The sequence below is a fragment of the Fundulus heteroclitus genome, chromosome 2 (genome assembly GCF_011125445.2).
Source record: "Fundulus heteroclitus isolate FHET01 chromosome 2, MU-UCD_Fhet_4.1, whole genome shotgun sequence".
NCBI lineage: Eukaryota > Metazoa > Chordata > Actinopteri > Cyprinodontiformes > Fundulidae > Fundulus > Fundulus heteroclitus.
This window is the reverse complement of record NC_046362.1, coordinates 37,180,030-37,203,130: the sequence shown is the minus strand read 5'-3', so window position 1 is coordinate 37,203,130 and position 23,101 is coordinate 37,180,030. Positions and strand designations below refer to the sequence as shown.

Sequence of the window (23,101 nt, the reverse complement as noted above, 5' to 3'; positions counted from 1 at the left end):
ATTTTCAGATTTTTTTATTTTTTACCCTATTTCATGCAGTCATACAGGTTCTGCAGGGTGAGCAGTAATAAGCCTGGTTGGCTCTAGTGAAACTGAACTAAGCTTTCCAATAAACGTGGTTAATTGTATTTATTTCACAAACTGACCATGAGTTACAGTTATATTTGTTTGATTTTACCTTTAATAGACAACAGTTTTTTTTTTTGTTTTTAGTCAGGCTATCTTTGCCTGATAATAAAATGAATTTGATTTTCTGATAAATTGAAGTGTGACAAAATACCAACGACAGAAGATATCTGTTGGGGGTGGGGGGGGGGGGTATTCTCCACAGCATTGTATGATCATCTATATTGTTCATGTTTTTTCTCTTTTGCATCTGTCCGTTTCCTTCCCCTGAGAAACAGACTAAGATGGATATAACAGTTTACTGTATCCAAAACGATCAGTTCTCTGGAGTTTTCAGCTTTGATTGTAGCGTGAGAGGAAAAAGTGAGAATTCTCACTCTTAATTTTTGTCTGTTTCCGTATGATTTACTGACTTCTTGTGTAGAGTCAAGTAGATGTTGAGGCAGTGTTACGACACATTTAAAGCAGAAATAGAAAAGCAGGGATCGCACATTAGCAGCTTTGCTTTACAGTTGAAATTGAAGGGAAGCATTTGCTCATAACTGCGTCTACGTCTGAAGATGTTGGGAGGGATTTGCTCATAGCAGCTGGTCTGTTGAAGGACTTTGACAGAAAGTTAACTTGTCATATTCCCTCTGTTTGGCTCCTTAATGAGCATTGTTTTACTTTATTTTTTTTGTAAATTCACACCTCTGTCCATGTGAGCTCTATTCAGGGTAGCTTCTGCAACACTAGCTGTTTGTGCAGCACATTTTTCTGCTAAAGTCATTTCATCTCTGCCACCTACCCTGACGTTTCTGACAATACCTCACCTTTCTTTTCATTATTACAGCCTTCAAGGCACACACTGTGCACAAGCCTCAGAGCAGCCTGCTGTACTTAGTACGCCTAGCTTTATTTACCTACTTATCTCTCTTAATACTACAGCATCTTTCCTCCATTTTGCTCCTTGTTTTCTATGGATCTTTGGCTTTATCTCCTCTTTGCACTGTTACTGTGCCCAAGGCAAGTCTCCTAATCCTTGAATCCATGCTCATTCAGAGCAAGGTGTCCTCGGCAGGAAAGCGTTTTTGTTGACTACTTTAAGATTATGCACATAGTTAATGTCCTTAGGGGACGATTGTGCTTGAACTTTAAGGTTGAGGTGAAGGTAATCCATACCTTGTGGGCTAATTTGTAGCATGGCCTAGAAAAGACAATCACGAAAAACTGGCACAAAAAGTCCACATTTAAAAAAACAACAAGATAAAATAATGTTAAAACTCATTGCAAGCTCCGGCGAAAAAGTAAAGGCAGGCGTGCTTGAACTTCTTTATTCTCATAGAATGTACCCGTTAAATGAAATCTGCAATAATTTTAGAGGCAATAGATAGCAACAGGCATTGAGTTTAGATTCCCTAATTAAACTCGTATGCATGTCTTCAGACTGTGGGAGGAAGCTGGAATACCGGGAGAATACCTGGAGAAGCGCCAAACACAGAAGATCTTCCAAGGTCCCACAAAATGCGTCATACCTAATTAGTGCTTGCAGAGATCAGGGGAGGGTTGGGCTGGACGATCAATGAGGCTCAGCACACCCAGGACCAGACGCCATTACATCACAGAGTAACACGCAGGAAGGCACTCACACCTACAACTGCTGTAAACTGTTACAGCACTTATTTTAAACTTTCTTTTTAAAATGCTTGATAACTTTAAATATTTAAGCTGAGTCCACGCATAAATTACTCCAAATTAGTAAATTCATAGAGTTGCGTAAACTTAATGTTTACATTTTGCACATACTAACATTAACACAAAGTTTTGTTTGTTTTTGTGTTTTTTGAGGCAACAAATTTGCATATTTTTTCAACTAAATGCAACTTAAAGCTAAAGTCTGCAATTAATCCGGAAGTTTCCCCAAGTTCATTTTTGTATAACTGTACAAGACCATCTTACCAGCTCTTCTGCTCCTCAGGGGGATCATGTAAAAAAAAAAAAAAACCCTCCTAAATTCACTCTGGTCTTATTTCTTTCTACTGAGGCCTTCCTCTTCTTCTCATAAACTTCAACGCAGTTCGCTTCTTGTGACTCTCAGCCATGTTCAAAGTCTACGGTGTGAGCAGCAGCGCTACAATGAACGGCTAACACCAACGCTATGCTAACCGCTAAGCTAACGGCTAAGCTAACCGGATACATAAACACCAAAAGTGCAGCATGTGCAGCCAGCAAGCAGAAACTAACAAGGAAAGAGCACACGCATCAGCGTTATGTGAGCACATCAGAATGATGGCATGTGGGACAACCAGTAGATAAGGTGATTCCCCCAGAACCAGAGGGGGGGGGGGGGGGGGGGGGGGGAGCAGGACCAAAACTGACCAATTCCTGCCCTTCGGTGCAAAATGCCAGTTTTATCTTCTTGCTGGTAAAAGTCTAAGCGTCTTGGTTGTTCCTTGGGGCTTTGTAAGCCTCTTTAACTCATTTGATTGCAGCACAGATTGTATTGGATCACACTGGAAGTGCCTTTCCTATTGGCTGGCATCAGTTTAACAATTGGTATTCAATTTTCAATTCAATTCAATTTTATTTATATAGCGCCAAATCATGAAACATGTCATTTCAAGGCACTTTACAAAGTCAAGTTCAATCATATTATACAGATTGGGTCAGATTATACAGATTGGTCAAATATGTCCTATATAAGGAAACCAGTTGATTGCATCAAAGTCCCGACAAGCAGCATTCACTCCTGGGGAAGAGTCATCTGCATTGTACATGGCCTTGCTGCAATCCCTCATACTGAGCAAGCATGAAGCGACAGTGGGAAGAAAAACCACCCATTAACGGGAAGGAAAAACCTCCGGCAGAACCGGGCTCAGTATGAACGGTCATCTGCCTCGACCGACTGGGGGTTACAGAAGACAGAACAGAGACACAACAAGAGAAACAAAAAAGCACAGAAGCACACATTGATCTAGTAATCTGTTCTACATTAGATGGAAGTAGCGGGTGAGCCGTCTTCTCTGGATGATGTCACAGTTAATAGAACGCCAGACCAGGTGTACCTACTATGAAGAAAAAGAGAGAGAGCAAAAGTTAAAAGCTGAAATGACGACAGTCATTTCAATGTAATACAATGCAAAACTGGAGAACAGTAGACTGAAGAACAGTAGAAATCAGTAGAGTGAGAAAATTAGACCCTGATGTCCTCCAGCAGCCTAGGCCTATCACAGCACAACTATAGAGATAGCTCAGGGTATGAGCCACTCTAACTAGAAGCTTTGTCAAAAAGGAAAGTTTTAACATTAGTCTTAAAAATAGACGGGGTGTCTGCCTCACGGACCAAAACTGGGAGTTGGTTCCACAGGAGAGGAGCCTGATAGCTAAAGGATCTGCCTCCCATTCTACTTTTAGAGACTCTAGGAACCACCAGCAGACCTGCAGTCTGAGAGCGAAGTGCTCTGTTAGGAACATACGGGGTAATCAGAGCTCTGATATATGATGGAGCTTGATTATTAAGGGCTTTATACGTTAGAAGAAGAATTTTAAATTCTATTCTTGATTTAACAGGAAGCCAATGAAGGGAAGCTAAAACAGGAGAAATATGATCCCTCTTGTTGATTTTCATCAGAACTCTTGCCGCAGCATTTTGAATCAGCTGAAGACTTCGAACTGCATTTTGTGGACTTCCTGATAGTAAAGAATTACAATAGTCCAGCCTTGAAGTAACAAATGCATGGACTAGTTTTTCAGCATCACTCCTGGACAGAATGTTTCTAATTTTGGCGATATTCCGGAGGTGAAAAAAGGAAACTCTGGAAACCTGTTTAATATGAGATTTAAATGACATGTCTTGGTCGAAAACAACACCAAGATTTTTAACTTTATTACCAGAGGCCAAGTTAATGCCATCCAGATTAAGTGATTGATTAAGAACTTTATTTTTTGAAGACTCTGGCCCAAAGATTACAACTTCTGTCTTGTCAGAATTTAAATGCAGGAAATTTAAAGTCATCCAGCTTTTGATGTCATCAAGACATGACTGCAGTCGAAGTAACTGATTGGATTCATCAGGATTTATGGATAAATATAGCTGAGTGTCATCAGCATAACAGTGGAAATTAATTCCATGCTGTCTGATAATTTTGCCAATCGGAAGCATATATATAGTAAATAGAATTGGTCCAAGGACTGAACCCTGTGGTACTCCACAAGTGACCCTAGAGTTTGAGGAAGATTTATTATTAACATGAACAAACTGGAATCTGTCCAACAGATAAGATTTAAACCAGCCTAATGCTTTTCCCTTAATCCCTACAGTATGCTCAAGTCTTTGTAGGAGAATATTGTGATCAACTGTATCAAATGCAGCACTGAGATCTAACAGGACAAGTATAGACACAAGTCCATTATCTGAGGCCATGAGAATATCATTAGTGACCTTCACCAGAGCTGTTTCAGTGCTATGATGAGCTCTGAAGCCTGACTGAAACTCCTCAAGTAGGTCATTACTTTGTAAATGTTCACATAGTTGATTAGCAACTACTTTCTCAAGAATTTTAGATAAGAAAAGAAGATTAGATATAGGTCTGTAATTTACTAACTCATCTTGATCAAGAGATGGTTTCTTAAGTAAAGGTTTAATAACAGCTACTTTAAAAGCCTGTGGTACATATCCATTTACCAAGGATAGATTAATCATGTCTAAAATAGGACCACTGATCAGAGGGAATACCTCCTTAAACAACTTGGTTGGGACTGGGTCTAACATACAGGTAGAAGGTTTAGATGAAGCTAAAATTTTAGATAGCTCAGAAAGCTCTACTGCTTTTAAACAGTTCAGACACTGCGCAGGTTCTAAGGATTCCTCCAATGCTGCCTCACTTACTGAGGATGAGGTAATCATGTTTGGGAGGATGCCAATTATTATGCGTTGTGTTGTCAGCATCCATCCTCAGGTGGTGCATCCGGTTCACATGCATATGGACAGTTTTGACGTTTGTATTCAATACAAATCTTTTCTAAATTTGGCTTGAAAAGTTAATTGATCGAGAAACAGAGATGAAGCTCAAAATGCGGAGCGTGCCTTGACTACAGATCAAGTCCATCAGATCTTTTAGGACCACCAGATGCCAAGGAAATGACCATTTCCATCTGTGACAGGTTTTCTCAACTTCTTGAAAACAGAAAATCTCTTAAAATATCAGAGACAAAAGATTAGACCTAAAGTCAGACAGAACTGGAAAAGTAAGTGCTGAGGTTGAGATTTGTCGGTAGCTCTTTTTTTTTTTTAAATGAATGCGGTCCTTCTCCAAGAATAAAGGCACTTCTCCTTGAGCCTCATCATATCAGTCACTACAGCATCTATTCATACTGGAGGCATGCATTTTTTTTGTTGATTTGAGAGGACTGTGTTGTCACGGGTGAATGACGTACAGGAATTCATGGCTGGCCTTTTTCATGCTCCTAACACTCTTAACAGTTTTACTTAATAGCTCTGAAATTAAGTTAATAGCTGCATCAGAAAAACCCTCGTGCAACAAGTCCGACCTCGCAGCTACTATCCTGACAGTCTGTCCATTTCCTCTCAGGACGAACGTGTCAGTGCCGACACATCACGGCCATTTTCTGGAATGTTGGAGCGTTATGTCTAAGCCTCCCGTTATACTTCCACTCTGCTCTCTGACTTAATGCAGGTAGAAAGAGTCAAGAAGCAGATGTCAGTCTCACAGATAAGCTTGTCCAAAGCAACGTGAACAACACGACAAAGAGAATCGTAGAAACCGTGGCGCTCCGATAGTTGGCAGCTTCACATGGCCGGGGGGGGGCACTTGGATGTAGTTTGTGAATTATTTGTGCTGAATGCAGACTCAGATTGAAACCTGTATGTTCATCTTCTTCCAGAATGATATAAAAATCTTTAGATTTCACTTCTCCACTTCACTCATAGGCGTTTGATTCATCTCTGATGAAGCTTGCAGGAACAGCTCTGCAGTCTCTGAGGCTCCATGAAGCAGCTTGTAAAAGTTTTCACATAAACCACGTGTAAATAACTTTGACTCATAGCAGTCTTTTTTTCTGGTTCTTTGTTGGCCCGTTTGCCAAGTTGTAGCATTTCAACACTACATCCTCCCTTTTCGTACCTATCCTGTTAACTGCAGTGTACCAGTTTATTTATTCTTAAAGTGAAATTATGTGTGGAGGTACAGGGGTAATCGAACATACATGAGCATCTGAAGGTTTTTGTTACATCCTCTTTCCTTTGACAACCATTCTAACAACCATTGGGGCTACTTGGCTCCTAGGTATAATGCCTTTTAAGACCTGATATTACTAGGTCTACTGATTGAGCCAAGGCTTGATAGGTTACAGCACAGAACTAACAAGCATGCCTACACGCCTAAAGAGCAATTTAGAGACACCAGTTAACTGTGGAGGGGGGAGCGGTGAGAATCCATTCTGCACAGGGAGAATCTGTAAACTCCATGCAGAAAGACGCATGGCCTGCAAACCAGGACCTTCTTGTTGCAAGGCAGCGGTGCAGCAGAAATATTAGGGGAGTAAAAATTGTAAAAGAAATGTGTTGAAGAAATACGATGCAGAAGAACAAGCTAAAAGCAATGATCCATTTTGTACTGCTGGAAAAGCCTCATCTGATTTCAGGGGGTCTATAGAAACCTGAGGCATGTAGTTCAACATCTTCAGGAAAGTGTTGTTTAAAACTCACACAATGCGACAGATGACAAATGATGATTTTTTTTTAAGGTGTGTCAATATTAAAGAAAAGGGAATTTCTCTAGAGCTTCTCTGGCCATATTGACCACAGAAAGTATTTCATCAAAAACATGAAACTTAAACTGGGATTTGATAAAAACAGTGAAACTTCCATTGAGGCTGAAGTATTTGGTAATAAACCTCTGGGTCAAAGCGTGTTTGAAGTTTAAATGATGTTTCTAGCTAAAGGAAATGGGGCTGTAAATAGCCTTCAGCGTTTTAAACGATTCAGAAGGTTTCTCCATTTCTGCCAGAAAAAAAATGTTTGAAAAGGTAAATATTCTAGGAACTATAAAAAAAACGATGTTTTAGAAGACATTTCCTGAAAGGGTTGAATGTTTTGATGTTTGAATGGTTGAAATAGCACAAGGACTATGAAAGGGCTTGAGAGCAAATGCGTGTTGTTTCAAAGCTTCTTTTCATTTAATTACAGAAACTGAAATAATCCCATCTTTACTCTATTCCATATGCCCATTAACAGAAGTTTTTTTTATTTGTTTAATCCTTGAGGCGTCCTAGTTGTGACTGTTAAGTGAGGGAAGCCACTTCAGGATCAGGATGGATGCTAGTGGGGGGGGGGGGGTGGAGGGGCTAACATTATGACTTCATTTCTATCTAGAAATGTCATCCTGCTGGAGATATTATTTATTGTAATGACATAGCCACATTCAGTTTATAGAAAAAAACATTAAATTAGTTGGCACAGTAATTACAAATTGACCCCGCGGTCATTATGAAAGGCTCCAAAGTTTCTATTTGTACTTAAAAATTCAGATAGGAAATCACCTAATCTGTAAAAATGCTAAATAGAGAGGAATCGGAGAGAGTCAATTTTTAAGATGGGATTTGATACTAAAGAAAAGTCAGTAGTTGTCTCCGGCGGCTACTGTTGGGATTCCTGAACTGAAATCCAAATTTCGTGCAGAAAAAATAAATAAATCTGTCGAGCAAACTCTGGTTTTCCTGTCAAACAAACTTTTCAAGATAATGGTTTTAGGATGGGCCTTGTGACCGTGTTTGATGTAGAAGTATCAGGGGTAATGGAAACTTCAAAGAGATGGCTGCAGACTTTGATTCAGTGGCATCTCAATTTGATTCATTGACTTGACGCCCGTCCACGCTGGATACTTGGCTTTTCCATCACAAGAAAACCAGAGCGCACATTTGAGGGCCGTACGGTAAAGAGTGAACAGAAGAGAGCTTGCCCTTCACCACGGGCTTTAGTGAGGATCAAAAGGACAACCGAACCCAAGTAATAAAAATCAAACAGATCACACACTGAGACCACTTCAAGTGCAGCTCAGCGCCATCAAAAAGTTGATTTATTTCAGAGATTCCCTGAAAAGAAACTCGTGTGTTTTATAGCTTCATTAACGACACAGTAAATTATATCTCAACTCTACATTTCTGTTCATTTTAATGATTCTGCTTTACAGCAATTAATAAACCAAAGTTTAAGTTTCACAGTAACTTTGAAAATTACACCAATTAGAAAATACTTTTACCTAGTGCTGAACAACATAAAAAAAAAACATATTGATAAAATAGAATCATATCATATCATAGATCATATTGATCGATATCAATAAATTCAAAACATGTATTTTTCTACAGGGATCAAACCGGGTACTTTTGGGCTGCTCTACCCACTTGGCCACCACCTACTGGTTATTACTGTAGATAAAAGATGAATGTAGCTTCTTCAGGTAACAGGAAATAGGACCCAAGGATGAACCCGACATCTGGAGGTCCGCAGACATGTTCCTGATATCTTAGCTGATTTATTTTGATTTTACTACGATGTCCCTCAAGGAAGCAGAGTGTTTGAGGTATTGCCTTAAAATGCATCTGCAGGTATATCTCTATTTTCTCCAATTAATCAGTTTTCAGTATTTGGACTCTCCCAAACAGTTTAAGGGCATATTAATTGTAAGAAAAGAAACAGAATTAAAATATTATTATTCTGGCATTTAGCAGATACAGATAATGTTAGTATGCCTGACTGACCAAAAACAGTCAGAAAAAGTGATTTTATCAGTACATAGCTGGGTCAGCTCCACATAAAGTCACTCATTTACATCTTCCCTCTCGTTTTCTCTGCAGCTCCTGGGCATGGCGTTCTCCATGACGCTGTTCCACCACATCCACAGAACAGGAAAGAAGTACGACGCCTAACCTCGGGCATAGCCCCACTGCCTGATGGGATGAGACTCTGATTCAAACCTCCATGCTTTCCTTCTCACTTTACAACTCCTGTAAAGCATCCTTCACTCAGCCGCCTCCCTGGGCCTGTACAGATTCCAGCTGTGTTCCTGCACCTTTCCTGCTCTCTCCTCCTATCATTCATTTTGCCAAAGAGTAACACAACTGGAACTGGAGGAACTGAAGGGACGCCTACTTTTGGCAAGCAAGAGAATAACATCGGCTATAAATTAAATATACCTTGTTTATTTTTCTCATCTTCTTTTCTTTTTTGCTTGGACTAACAATTTGCTGGAAGGAAAGTTGGATTTTGAGACAATAAAGACTGAACTAGTGCCCATAAAGCATCTGCGAGGCAAAGAATACCCATGAAACTGAAACTGAAACGATTCCCCTCTTTTATTGAGGGTTTTTATTTTTTATTTTCATGTTGAGCAACACAAAGCCCCTGTTTTCCCTTGTAAATGGATAAAGACCCAATATGGCATGCTAGTTTTATACTTCACTGACTTACCTGTCTCCAAAATTTAGTTTTAAACTCCTTAGATTTGTTTTTGTTTTTTTATGAGAATTATCTCCTGTAGAATGTAAGCACTGAGTAGTTCAGGATCTGTTAGCTGTGCAGCGTGTCGGGTGGGATTTGACATGTCAGATTGTTGTTTTTTTTTATTGTAATCCATTATTATTTTTTTTTACTGAGCTGCAGAGCTTTGGCAAAAGGGAAAGTGTTGGAAGAACATGGTGTGAACATGAGGAATTATTGTAGGATTTATTTCACATAGAAATCTGCAAAATCTGCTGAGTGATAAACTTAAATTCCCAAATCTGCCCATAAACACAGAAATTCCCCTGAGAGGCAGCCTTCCCGGCGTTAAACCGTTGCTTATTAGTGCTCCGTGAACCCAGTCGGTCTGAAGGGATCCGCGTGATGAAGCTCTTTTTCTTTAAGGCTGGAGAGTTTTTGTGTGTTTAGCTCTGTGTCTTTGTTTGATCACTCAGTCCAAATTTCAGAGGGGGTAAAAAAAAAAAATAGAACGTGAGAGAGGAAAGGCTAAGAGCGGACATGTTTTCTCACTGCTGCAGACATCAATCTGCTGGCAGGAAGAGGCTGGAGGCTTTCTCTTTAAGCTCTCATCCATTCAGCCGGCCTGAACTCAGCCCTGCCTCCATTTCTCTGTTTACACCCCGATTCTCTTCCCACATGTCAGGAAGCGGTGAGTCTGACATTCCTGCTCATTACTCAGTCACACCTCTGCTTTGCAACCTCACATATTTCCTGTAAGCTTACATTTCATGCAGCCTAAAGAGGAACGGCGTGTTTGAGGGGGGGGGGCAGATCAAAGCTGAGGAGGATAGGTGAGGCAGCACGCCCTGTAGGACACGTCTGTTTATGTCTGTTTACGCGCTGATGCACCGCAGGAGGTTCAGGCATCAGTCTGCCTCCTGTAGACCAAAAATACTCTTCATCTGCTGGTGACTTGAAGAGAATGCCCCCCAGTTTGTCTGTGCAGAATCTCCTCAGGTAGAAAGAGGTGTGAAGAGCTACCTTTATTGGAAGCGGATCGTTTTAGCTTCGGCTGTCAGGCTCGGGTTCTTAGTTTTTGTGACACATGCCGGGTAAATTGTTTTGACGGCAAAAAAGATTTAAAAGAAACAGCAGATGAGGAGACAAGTTGTTAAAAAATAACATATCCAGATGCACTGCTCTATTTACACCGAGCATACTCAGTTTGTAGGTGATGTACGATTTCACATGACAGCAGGTCTACATGTCCGCACAAAGTGAAATAGGTCAGTGTTAAATTAGAGAGTCGGTGAGTGGTCGGAGATGGAAACTGGAGCAGATCTGGCTGCAAATTAAACACGAATGATCAGATATATGCAGAAAGAAGTAAAAAAAAACAGAATATGTTCCTTCAACCCTGGATGTCTCCTCATTTCCTGCTCCGTCTATGTCCTCTAGACTCTAAAAATGCTCTTTTAAAAATGTGTTATTTCAACATTAGCAACACATTTTCTGCATTTTTTTTAGGAAAGCCATGAATAACTTCAGTCTTCACCACACAGCAATAAATATCCAGTCATTTTTTTGTTTTATTTTAAAACGTTTAAAGCCTGTTTTAGCTCAAAGTGGATATTTAAAAGAAAACATAAAGAGCATAAAACTTTATATGAAAAAACTAAAATAGAAATGCAGTTACAATGGAAAAAGGAGACAAAGACTGTTTAAAGTAAATTACCTGAAAACAAAATCTCATACACCACCTGGCCAATTTGCAAACATGTTTATATAAATATATAATATTCAAAAACACAGACAGTTATACAAAAATGGAATAAGATAAAAGATTTGAAAACATTTCATCCTCTCTCTGCAGCGTCATCTTTTCTGCTGCTGCAGCGCTTACCTTTTTTTTTTTTTTTTTTTGCAACATATCATTGTGTCTCTTATTATAGTTAGTGGCTTTGTTTGTTTAGAAATCCCCCCCCCCCCCCCCTCTCATTTGTATTGTTCGCACTGTACCTCGCTAGGCAGAATGAGGTCGAGACAGCAGTGCAGCTTGATTGGTGGCATTCTGGTTCTGTTTAAATCAGAGCAACCATTCAGCTAAAGCCTGAGCGCACGGCACATGAAAGAAACTGGATGCCTATAGCGCAGCCGACTGAATAAATGACTTTATAATCCCCTGTAGTTCTCCCCCACCAGCCTGCTATTCACCTGTCCAAAAGGACTTTTTCTGGAAGCAGAGGGCTTGCAGAGGTCCTGCATTCACAGCCGGTACCTCCAAAGCAGCCTCTGATTATAGCCATTAGAGCCACACGAGGCTTGAAGCGGCTGTAATCTAAATTTAGTCCCAAGTGTTGCACGGAGGTTTGTTTTTTTTTTGCTTAATTTGAAGATTTAACTCTGTATATTTCTGCAACATGGTTTCACAAAGAAATGAGGAAGGGGGAATTTATATTTACTTTTCCAGTAAATATAAATTCTCCAAGTCCTAGCAGATTGCTCGCCTCACATCTTCTCCACGGGTCATTCTCGCTGGGTTTTAATTGGCTTTATGGCTACATAATCTGAGCGACGGGCTACAGAGTGTAGCTGGGGGTGTGGCTTTATTCTGCAGATTTAGATTTAGCCTGAGATTTACCGTGTGCCCTTCTTGGCTGTGACTCTTGTTGTTCTGTCCATGGGGTTAACATGACAGCTGCTGCTGTACAGTGCATGCACGAGCAGTCACCCCCCCCCCCCCCCCCCCCCCCCCACTGCTGGGCTGCCTCCACAAACTCAACACGACTGTGTTCTCCCTTATTTACCGCCTCGCTCTGCAGACGTCTGGCTCCACATACAGACACTGCAGAGAAACAGCTCAGCTCTTTGCGAAGCAGAACCTGTGGGGTATATTCTGCACTGGGGGGGGGCGGGGGGGGGTTATAGGAGGAAGCAGTGTAACTGTGACTGTTACATGAAGCTGGCTGCACTGTACACCTGACAGAAAGAGGAGGAGAAAATCTAGCAGAATATTTCACGACGCTGCTTTGTCTCAGATTTATTAGAAAGGTCTTTAACCGGATGACACAAGAAACACAAGGAACCAAAATGTTGGAAATAAATGTTTCTAAATGTGACGCTGGGGTTCAGAGCGCCAGCCTGCAGACTCTGTAACGCTTCACCGCTGACTCATCTGACTATGCCGAGATTCTGTGTGTGAACTCTGTTTCAACCCTGCCACCATCACTTAGTTTCTATGTTTTTCTGTTTTTTTTATTTTTTTTTTATTTTAGAACGCAGGGCCAAATGACATTTTCAACAAAAGCTGTCCAGTGATGTTATTTTCGTCCGTTGGTTGTTGCTGTTTTTAATGTTTGTTTTTTCTACTGTTGCTTTTCGTGTTGTGTAGGCAGTTTTTGTTGGCTTTTCGTCTCCATGCGTGACAGATGCTCCACTGACTCTCATTGTACGCAGATGACACCATTAATTCATTTTTTCCACAGGGGATTAGTCTTGGCAGCGCTTCTCTACAAGGTGCAAAAATGCCTCTTTTTTTTTGTCTTAATACCGCCACAACCGCGTAAATTCAGAATGAAAGGAATGAAAATGGAGCAAATACACTATATTTCCAGAGGTATTAACTGGTCTGCCTTCACACGCTTTTAAACCTGGGGGACATAAATGTCCTATATCTACTATTGTACATATGATGGCAACCCACCCTTTGCATCTATAACTGCTTCAAGTCTAAGAAGGGATTTTTGACCACTCTTTCATAGACATATTTATGAGATCCAACGCTGATGGTGGATCAGAAGGCCTGGCTCTCATCTCTGCTCTAGTTTATGCAAGCCTGTCAAGCCCTTTCACACCAAATATGCTCACCTGTGTCTTTACAGACCTTTTGTGCATTGGCCCAGAGTCATTTTGGGAGTGGAAGCGGCCATCCACAAACTTCCTACTAAGTTGGGAGCATGAAATGCATGACTTCCCTACAGGAAGCATTAACTTCAACTGGATCTAAGGAGCTAAATCTAACTCCTATAAATCAGCCTCAAAACGTAATCTCCGCTCCTCCGAACTCTACAGTCAGACAGGAGCTGTTCTCCTGGTACAGCCGGACTCATCTAGTGGAAGGCCAGACAGAGAAGCACGACTTAACCCCAGAGTACACAGTCTTCAGACCGCTGCATCCAACGCTTTGTGTTGTCCTTGGTGAGGCTTGGATGCAGCAGCCATGGAAACCTCGTCCACTGACCTCTCCCACTATCACTGTTATTGAGCTGATCTGAAGGGCATATAAAGTCCGGGGGTCTCCATCTATAGACTCTGCAGACGGTTAGTGACCTCGGCACACTGCACCTCAGCATCCGGCGATCCGGCTCTGTGTTATCACACGGCCTACAGCTTTGTGGTTGAGTTGCTGTAGATCCCAGTTGCTATAATACCAATAACAGTTGAATGTGGACTATTATTTGTCTGTAGAAGCAGTCTGCCTCCTTAAGTTCTAGGTTTTATACACCTGTGATCATTCAAGTGGTTGCAACATCTGCAGTTTATTGTTTCGGTAGGTGAGCGAATACTTTTGGTAAGCTAGTGTATCACCGGGGCATGTCCCCAAAAGAGACGCACCCCCTGCATCTCCTAGTTCTAGTCTAAATAGATTAGGATGTGCAGATATAACCTGCAGTGTGTCTTTTTTAGCTGCTCATGTCAGACCCGTTTTGTGTTTCCAGAGCATTGTCTGTGTGTCGCTGAGCCACAGCGCTCATGTCACTCTGCTACATCAGCCCAGGGTGTCAGCGCCATGTGTATATACAAATATCTATGCTCATTTTACAACTGATACAAGTCAGTGTTTGCTTCAGCGCAAATGAATATATTTACACTGACAGCTCAATTTTCTAACAGACCATGTGCTTTCATGCTTACTTAGACATATCTCCTTGTACTGTATGTGTCTGTTTTTCTTGTTTGCTGTTTTTCCTCCACTTGCAGTGTAAATTTTATGTAAATTTATGTTTTTATCAGTGAGCTTTTTCATATCTTGTTTGAATGGATTTTTGATCTTGTAGTAAAATTGTTTTCATTTCAGAAGAAGCCTAAAATATTCTTTCTCATCCCTCGGTAAGTCGCAGCGATGCTGAGGACAAAATGCATCGCAGCGATCTGGGTTTGCGTGGCTGTGACGGACTTTGAGCAGTTTCTTTATTTGAATCACTTTATTTTTTTATTTTTTTTTACCACCATCGGCATATTATTTGCGTAATCTGCTCCGGATCCGTCTTCTGAGCTGGAGCTGAAACTTTGAGCTGTGGAAATGATGCTCTACAGCAGAAACGTGGTGTTTGATGTTGTGCTCTGCTCGGCGGCATTGCCTGATGCCTGCCAACATCCTCCTGTGACTTCCTGCCACAAACCTTCACCATCCAAGGTGGTGCACTTACCTGCTCCTTTCTCTCCAAATCAACTATTTTTTAAATAAAGGAAAGTGTGTCACTAAATCCCGGGATACAGTACAGTCATTGCCTTTCATGTTTAATGACTCATTGCTTCTGATTAAATCCCATTTTTTTTCCCTTGCTGTCAGTTATGTAGGCCACATTAAAAGACTGATTCAGGTTTTATGGAGTGGTGCTGGTGGTGGTGGTGGAGGAGAAACCTGGCACCCAGAGCAAAGAGAAGAGGTGTCAGTCCAGATCCCACGATGTGTTTAATGAAAGCGAGTGGCTTCCCTGCCTCATAGCAGCCTCTTTCTGATAATCCTGGAGTTCTCCTGAAGATGAGCTAATGGCAGTCGGCAGGTTGAGCAAATAAGCTTTTTATAAAGAATTAAAGGGAGGCGATGAAAGTGCAAATCATCGACAATTTGTCTCACGCTTTAACAGAGCAGGGCGAGCAGCAACATACTTCTGTACAGATCGTGATCCTGCTTTTTAAACTAATTGTCATCAGAAGTGTGTGTGTGTGCGTGTGTGCGTGTGTGCGTGCGTTTGTGTGTGTGCGTGCGTGCCTCTTTTTTTCGTTGTTTCTACATCACTGTTCTTTCTATGCAAAAAACTATAACCTATTTTAGCCTTTGTACAGATTATTTTGTATGAGTAACATGTACTGAAATAAAGTGAAAGTAATCTAGCGTGGATTTTTTTCCCCCCTTTTCTTGTTGTTAGAGATTTTCCCCCAGCGTCATCCACCATGAGAGTACACTTCATTAACCTGAATTCAGGAGGCTTTCAGTTTGATGAAACCGTATATTATGTCCCTGCATAGCTTTACTGGGCTTGTTAACCAGCAATCGATGGGATTTTAAAGGTCTGTTTCTGGGTTCTCAGCCTGTAGCTTTTCAAATTTCACAGCAGCGCTGCTCTTGTTACGTGACTCACTTGCTGAAATGGTATTACAAGTAATTATTATGGTGCACTTTCAGGTTCGTGTTATTTTATTATTACTAACATGTAGATTCGCTTTATGGAGAGAAGAGAAAAGAAGGATAGCACACAGACAGTAAAAGTTAGCACATAGCACACCCAAAACATACATGTTTTGCAAAGTACTCAGAGAACTCACCGATCAGGACATCCCAGAGGAAGGACACGTCTAAACCTACAAAACAATGAAGACCAAGCCAAGTTAAATCATTATAACATTAAATACATTAAACAGTGAAAGAAAAGAATAAATAAAAATAAAAGTAAGTAGTCAGTTGAATGTGCAAATGTGTCTCTGCGTCTTATTTTTTATTATGTTCTGTATTTTGTAGCTTAAGAAACTCTGACCAGAAGGAAAGAAGCCAAAACTCAGCGTCTGAAGGACAAGAATCTGTGTTTTTCCTATTTTTTCATATTGAAAAGTTTTTTTTGAAGGGATTTTATTATGATTCCTTGCTTGAACTACAATAGCCTTAGTTTTTATTACAGGAAAACTGCTGCATGTCTACCAAAGAGATGAAACTGTCTAAATCCCATTCCTTTTTTAACTGTCTTGTCTGACAGTGTAGCACTCAGAATTTATTTCTTAGTGCCAACGAGAGTCCAAAAGATTTACTTTCACTAGTGGAGCCATACTGCTTTTGTTATAAGGCTTTGCTTGATGCTCATGGAAAAATGCTTTATTGGATATTATTTTGAGAGTATTTCAACTTCAATGGACACAGAAACTGAAAGGTAGATGAGGAAGAGAGGAAGAGCAAAAGATAAGGCAAATGTTAAAAGGGAGAGAATGTGACAACAACAGAGCAGAGGAAAGAGAGAACACAAGATAACATCCTGGGAGTCTGCTTCTACACCTGCAGAATGATATAAAAAGAACATCAAAACCAACCAAAAGTATCACATGTAGTAACAACCAACGCCTATGGTAACATCACTGAAAATATGCTGTATTGTTCAAAACAAGATGTATTTAGTGGCAGCCAAAGCAAATAATGGGTTTATCTGTAAAGAAGTGTAACTGTAAGCACCCAGAAGCTTTACAGAGCTACAGTAGAAAGTGTTTTATCTCTCAGTGTGACAGTGCAGGAGACAAAGCATGGATGGTGAGGACAGTGGAGGGAATTGTGGGTTGGCGTCTTCAAGATCTGGACACGATTTATGATGCACAAGTCCAGAAAAGAGCCGGGCGCATTACCGCAGATCCCACCCACCCGGGAAATGCACTGTTTCCCCCACTTCCATCAGGTAAACGATTCAGGAACATCAAATCAAAAACTATCTGACTTAAAAAACAGCTTATTTCCCAAAGCTGTGAGGGCTATCGCCCCCTGCTGAGAACAAACAACCGCTTAAGCCCCACAGGGAGAGTTGTTGTTGGCCAGTGCAACCAACTGTTTGTTAAAAAATTTCCTGTTATGTCAGTGTGTTTGTCAGTGTGTCCCCCACCAAAAAATACATTTTGGTAACAATGCAGACCCGGCTGCAGAAACAAACTACAGGGAGGGCCCCCCATTTTTTTAGGGGGGCACACTTAAAATAAAAAAAATTATATATACATACATATATATGCTTCAGGGTGAACAGTGCCTCTGTGACTACTGTAAGGAACAAACAAATAGCAATAGTGTAGTCAGTGTTGCCAAATTAGGCAGGTTTCCAACCAATTAGGCTTTTGAACACATTGAGCTGGAACAAAAATACCTTATGGGCAGATTGTAAAAAAATTTGAGAAGCTTTTCACAAGATTTGTTGGGCTTTTTGAAAGAATTACTAACAAAATATATCAAAATAGTCGTCAAGGTCGGACAGGAAACCAAAACAATTTTAATAAAATGCCATCTCCTTCAACTCATACTGGTCAATTTATTTTTTAAATAAGTCGAATCTGTCGAGCTCACATCATCAATGAATAATAGGTATAATAATTAATATTGATTGTTATAATAAAACAAGAATAATGGTTAATCAAGTGTTTAGTCAATGTAAATACCCAAGAGGGGTTGAGTTCTACTTATCAACTTAAAAATATTTCATGACTGCGTGTAAAAGAAATGTTTGAGCTATACTGAGAGAAATTAAGTCTGTATTAAGTATATTAAGGTAAGTTTTTTTTTCGGAATGTTCTTATGTGTTTAATAGTTCTGTGCTTTTAACATGAGAGAGTTTGAGCTATGCCTTGTTTTTTTTCTTTTAAGTTGGGCAGGTTTTGTGCTGGGTTTAGGTTACTGGAAACTAACAGTGAGATAGGGCAACCTGTAGCGCTTTTTAATTACTCAAAACCATAAGCTACACGCTGATAAACATGAGCACTGGTGTCAGGCTGAACACTGACTGACTTGTAGAGGTTCTGTAATTACAGCAGCTAGGGAACACAAGGAACAGAACAAGGCAGAGTTCACTTCAGCCTGCAAGTAACGTAAGTTTCTTCAGTTTGGCAGTTTTAGTGCTTGGTTCTGCTTCTTGTGCTGCTAGCTGTCCTAGCTAACCCTGCTACCTGTCCTAGCTAACCCTGCGAGCTTGAATGTTTACTCCAGTTTAGACTTCAGTGCTGACATTTCAAACAGAAATTAATAGCGCTCCTTCCAGTTCGCTCTCCTTTGCTTCGTTGTCATTTCTTGTAATTGTTTGGTAATCAGACCAAATTTCCATCCCGCTCCTCTACCGACACAGACGGTGACTACAGCCGAACCGCGTCGGCGACTGAAGGCTATAACTCAGTGTCCCGCCCCACTCCAGCTGTGATTGGCTAGCATGTTGCCATCAGTCATTGATTTGATTGGTTAAATTGTATGATTGACTCATCAAAGATAGTACTAATAGGACGATGGCCACTCCGAGGTAAAAAAATAAAAATAAAAAGACAGCTTCCAGTCCAGGGCGGGCACGGCCCCGCAATGCCCGCCCATGCCACCGGGTCTGACTTAATGACAATAAAGTTTCATGATTTTTGGTTCTTCTTGATTCTTGTGAGGAGCCAGAGCCATTTAGACTTTTCCAATTAATCCGATCATGATGTGCGTTTACATGCACCTGGCTTTATTTAGAACAGAACCACCCTGACATCAAGTATACCTGAAGAAAACCACAGAAGCATTCCGTCTTTGCTGAACGACAAAAAATAGTGTAGCCCCCTGCTTTAAGTATATAGACTTTAAAGAGAGAAATAAATCTTCTGTAACAGGTTTCATTTGAAAATGGTGCCTTTTAAATGATTACTCAGGTATGTTTACTAATTCCCATATTTTTTTCCGTTCATGAATTTCTCTCTTCATAATTTCTCTTCTCTATTAATGTGATTGAACAAGCAGCCGTCCATCTAACGATCTTGACCAATTGAAAAAAAACTAAGGCTCAGTAATTAACCTATCAGGTTAAGGGGAGGGATCTTGATTAGGTTGTTTGGTGAAGAGAAGGTGATGCATGAAAAAAAAAGTTTGAGCTGTGAGTAACTGGTTTTTATGTTAGTGCTGTTTATGTGATTTTGCTTGGCAGTCTTTAGTGTAAGATGGAGAAAGAAATTATTCAATGATGAAGTTAACTGTTTCTGTTAGGAATGAGACCTGGATGCTGTTCTGGGTCTGCATTCACGGGCCAAAGGTTTGTGCACAGAGTTCTTGAGTAAGTGAAATATTGTTTTAGAAGTTAGTGTTCGTAATTTGGTTACTAGCATTAACTAGGATTTGTGTAATATCCAAACAATGAGCTTTGATGAGCTGCCACTGAAACTGCAGCACCAGAAGCGGTCCACTTGTCTCCATTCCACATGCAGACAACGGACTAAAGGAGCCTGAAGCGCCATCGATCTGCACAGAAAGAGGTTTCCTTGTGGGAAACCACAAGCCTGAGCTCCAACAAAGTGGGACCACCAACTCGTGATAAAGAGCTAAAAATCACAGGTATTTGGATTTAACAGTAAGGGGTGTGATTTGGCAATGTATGCTATTTTTCCTTGATTTATTATTATTATTTATTTATTTATTTATTGGGCAACAAATATTGTTGTGATCATGAGTTGAAGATTTAGGTCTGGTTGAACTATTATTGAGTCACATATTGTAGACACCCATTATTAAGTTCTGATACATAACACGGTTTATCTGACCTCATGGGCTTTAGGAAGGTAAAATAAACTGGAGTGGGTGGGCTACAATGGCAAACAAAGCAGTAGTGTACGCCCAGGCTGGACTTGCACTAGGTCCTAATTACGGTTAAACCATTACTGAAAAAATAGTAATTCTGAGCTCTTTTAATGTTTCTTCTAGAAAGGTTTTATCGGGAGCACAGACAGTTTCGCTCCCCGACGTATTTCCGCCACTCAGAGCAGAAATACAGCACATAGACGCAGGGCACTGGAGTGCTTTTGCATCAGAAATAAATCATGAGGAGTAAATCATGTAGCAACAACAATAATTGTGAATAAAATAAAGCAAGGGACAGCACGTTAAGCCACAGTTGCGAAGAACTGTTCACAGGAGAAGAACTTCAACCAACAAGCATCAACAATGGCAGAAGAAGAAGAGCTTTTTTCATGCTTGTCTGAATGTAATAGAACATTGGTGCTTGCTTTTAAAGTAAGGTCGGTTCATTTGGGCGATTTCTATGAAGCAGAGCTATGTGTATAAATGGCTGAACAAGGTTGAAACAACTTTTGTTACATTTTGGTACATTATTTAGCTTCTTCTGTTTAACTATTTGATTGGCTGATATTGGCTTCCACTCAAAAAGTGGAAAGTTCAGTTTCTACCTATAATGGGTGAAAATGTGGAGGAAAAATAAATAGGTTGTGAATATTTACCTTTGTGAGTGACTGTATGAATCTTCTCAGCCGTTTCTGGCGCTTGCTTTCTGTGCTCCATGTCCAGCTTGATACAGCGCGTCGCTTTAATGGCTGCTAAAAAGCTTGAAGGCACATGTGAAGCTAATTGGGTTTAAAGGCTTTGGTTTAATTACAGTTATAGGAATAACATTCTCTTTAGGGGTACCAACAACTTGGTCCACGTCTGTCTGAGTTATTGATAGCAGGACGTCCAGGACTACATCGTCGGATACTGCGACTATAGCAGCTGAAGAAAATAAAGATCTTCTTCGTTTAAGCAAAGAGAAACTTTCAAAGTTTCTCCAAGTGCAGTTGAGAATCCACAAGGATGGCCGCAGGAAAGAATAATCAAGGCTCATCATTGCTGCAGGGTATAAGTCCACTGGAGTTTCCGCCTTAGGAATCCGGAGTCCCAGGACAGAACCGGCTTCAGAACTTCCCGGGCTGACGGATAAATGTGTGCGTGTTGTTACTCAGAGACGGAGTAATGGCGGCCGCCGGGGGCTCAGCATACAGTAGAATGGCTCTGAGGATGGAGAGACATCAGTCATCAACAGTGGAGTTAAATGGTGGGAACTGAGGTCTTTTTGTGAATCCATGTGTTTTATTTGAGTTTTTAATCATTTTTACAGCATAAATACTGGTCAATAATGGTTCTGTTTACTAGAGGATTTTAATTATAATTGGCTTCATGATGCACAGGTAGAGCGGTAAATAAATGAGTCTTGGTTTTTTGTTTGTTTGTTTTAAATTATCCATTATACTTTTCTTTTCAAGCAGACTTTCTTGTAATGTTTCAAAGGGGAACTTTATGTGCTTTAATATGAGCAGATAGACACAATTTAATCTCTAATAGTTGAGTCCTGACGTCTTTCTTTAAATACACAATAATCTGTTAGTGTGTAATGTTTGCTAAAGAGCTGAAAGGAAAAGGATTAAAAAAGCACCACACTGCAAAAAGGGAACTAAAAGTAGGTAAAAATCCTCTTGAAAATAATGTATTTTTCATTGGTTTGAGCTGATAAATCAGACTATTTGCCAATAGAATAAGATTTTTGCACTTAAAATAAGAACAATTCATCTCCATCATCTTATTTCAAGTGCAGGATGTCTAATTATCTTATCTTAGGGGGAGAAATTCTCATTCCATTGGCAAATAGTCTTATTTAGCTGCTCAAATCAAGGAAAAATATACAAATTTTAAGAATATTTTTCTTACTTTTAGTTCCCTTTTTTTCACTGCACTTCCTAGGACTTGGACCCACGTTTCTTTATCTAAATCAGAAAAGGTGGATATTAGGCTTCAGTCTCTTTGTCGTTTGTCCTTTTAAAGCAGATCAATTTTGTTAAGTCACAGCTCATGTTTATACATCGTAGCGCTGTCGTAGCATCAATATCCCTGTCAGAACAAAGTCCAAAACGGCTTAAAGAAAGACGAAAAGGTCAAGCAAATTAAGAAGGGCCGACTTGGCCCGGTTCTGTAGCAGGGGATTAAAAACACAAGTTGTCTGCTATAAAAGAAATGCAGATCAATCTCATTAAGTCTTGTTCTACTGGCTTGGCATGAAGGTACCCAGGGGAGGTTTTGTCCTGACACCGCTCCACAGGAGAATGCCTGGGGGAGAAAATAGGTGAATATTTTTCTGCATCCAGAATTTCTAATACCAGGGAGAGTCAGAGTCAATTTTAGAAGATTCAAGGAGACCTGAGTGAGTCTTTTATGCAACGCTAATGTTTCCATATGAATCCTCTCTTGATTCCTCGGCTCGCTCTGGCTAATGATCACGCTACAGATCGATTGTCAAAATTAAGCGAAGAACATGGAGCTTTGTTTTCTTATCGCTTGGATCTGGCTCATCGTATTTTTGCAGAAATCAAAAGCAGAAAGAGAAAAACTACAGCAGATATGTGAGGAGAAAATTACATTAGAGGTTCCTTTTTCAGAGATGGCCTTGTCCAGCCCTGGTCAGCTGTCATTCTGCGGCACATTTCACAGAGCTGTGTGTCTTTTTAAAGCCGCAGTCAGGACACTAAAACATGGGCCTCTCAGAAGCAGTGAGCCTACATATGGAAACAAGTGGGTGATGTTCTCACAGGAACAAAGTTTGATGTGACTCAAAAAGACGCGTTTAAAGCAGGCTTGGAGGTGAAACGAGTTCTACGCTAATGGAAGGCCGAATAAATACAGCGGAGCTCATTGGCCTGTCAGCTGCAGTCACCCACACACATATTTTGTGTAATGCCTACTCAGACAGGTCTGGGTCCTACTCTTTCAGTTCAGTGTTA

The 23,101-nt window shown here is 40.4% G+C and overlaps 1 protein-coding gene across 3 annotated transcripts in view; it reads left to right on the top strand.

Annotated features, from left to right (window-relative positions):
• Positions 1-15,704, top strand: part of tspan9a (tetraspanin 9a) — a 272,692-nt gene extending 256,988 nt beyond the window's left edge. For all 3 annotated transcript variants that reach the window (XM_036126694.1, XM_021316710.2, XM_036126679.1), the window contains one exon: positions 8,983-15,704. In XM_036126694.1, coding sequence (XP_035982587.1) covers positions 8,983-9,054 — 72 coding nt within the window. In that variant the 3' untranslated portion in view covers positions 9,055-15,704. The remainder of the gene's footprint in view (positions 1-8,982) is intronic.
• The last annotated feature ends 7,397 nt before the right edge of the window (positions 15,705-23,101 follow it).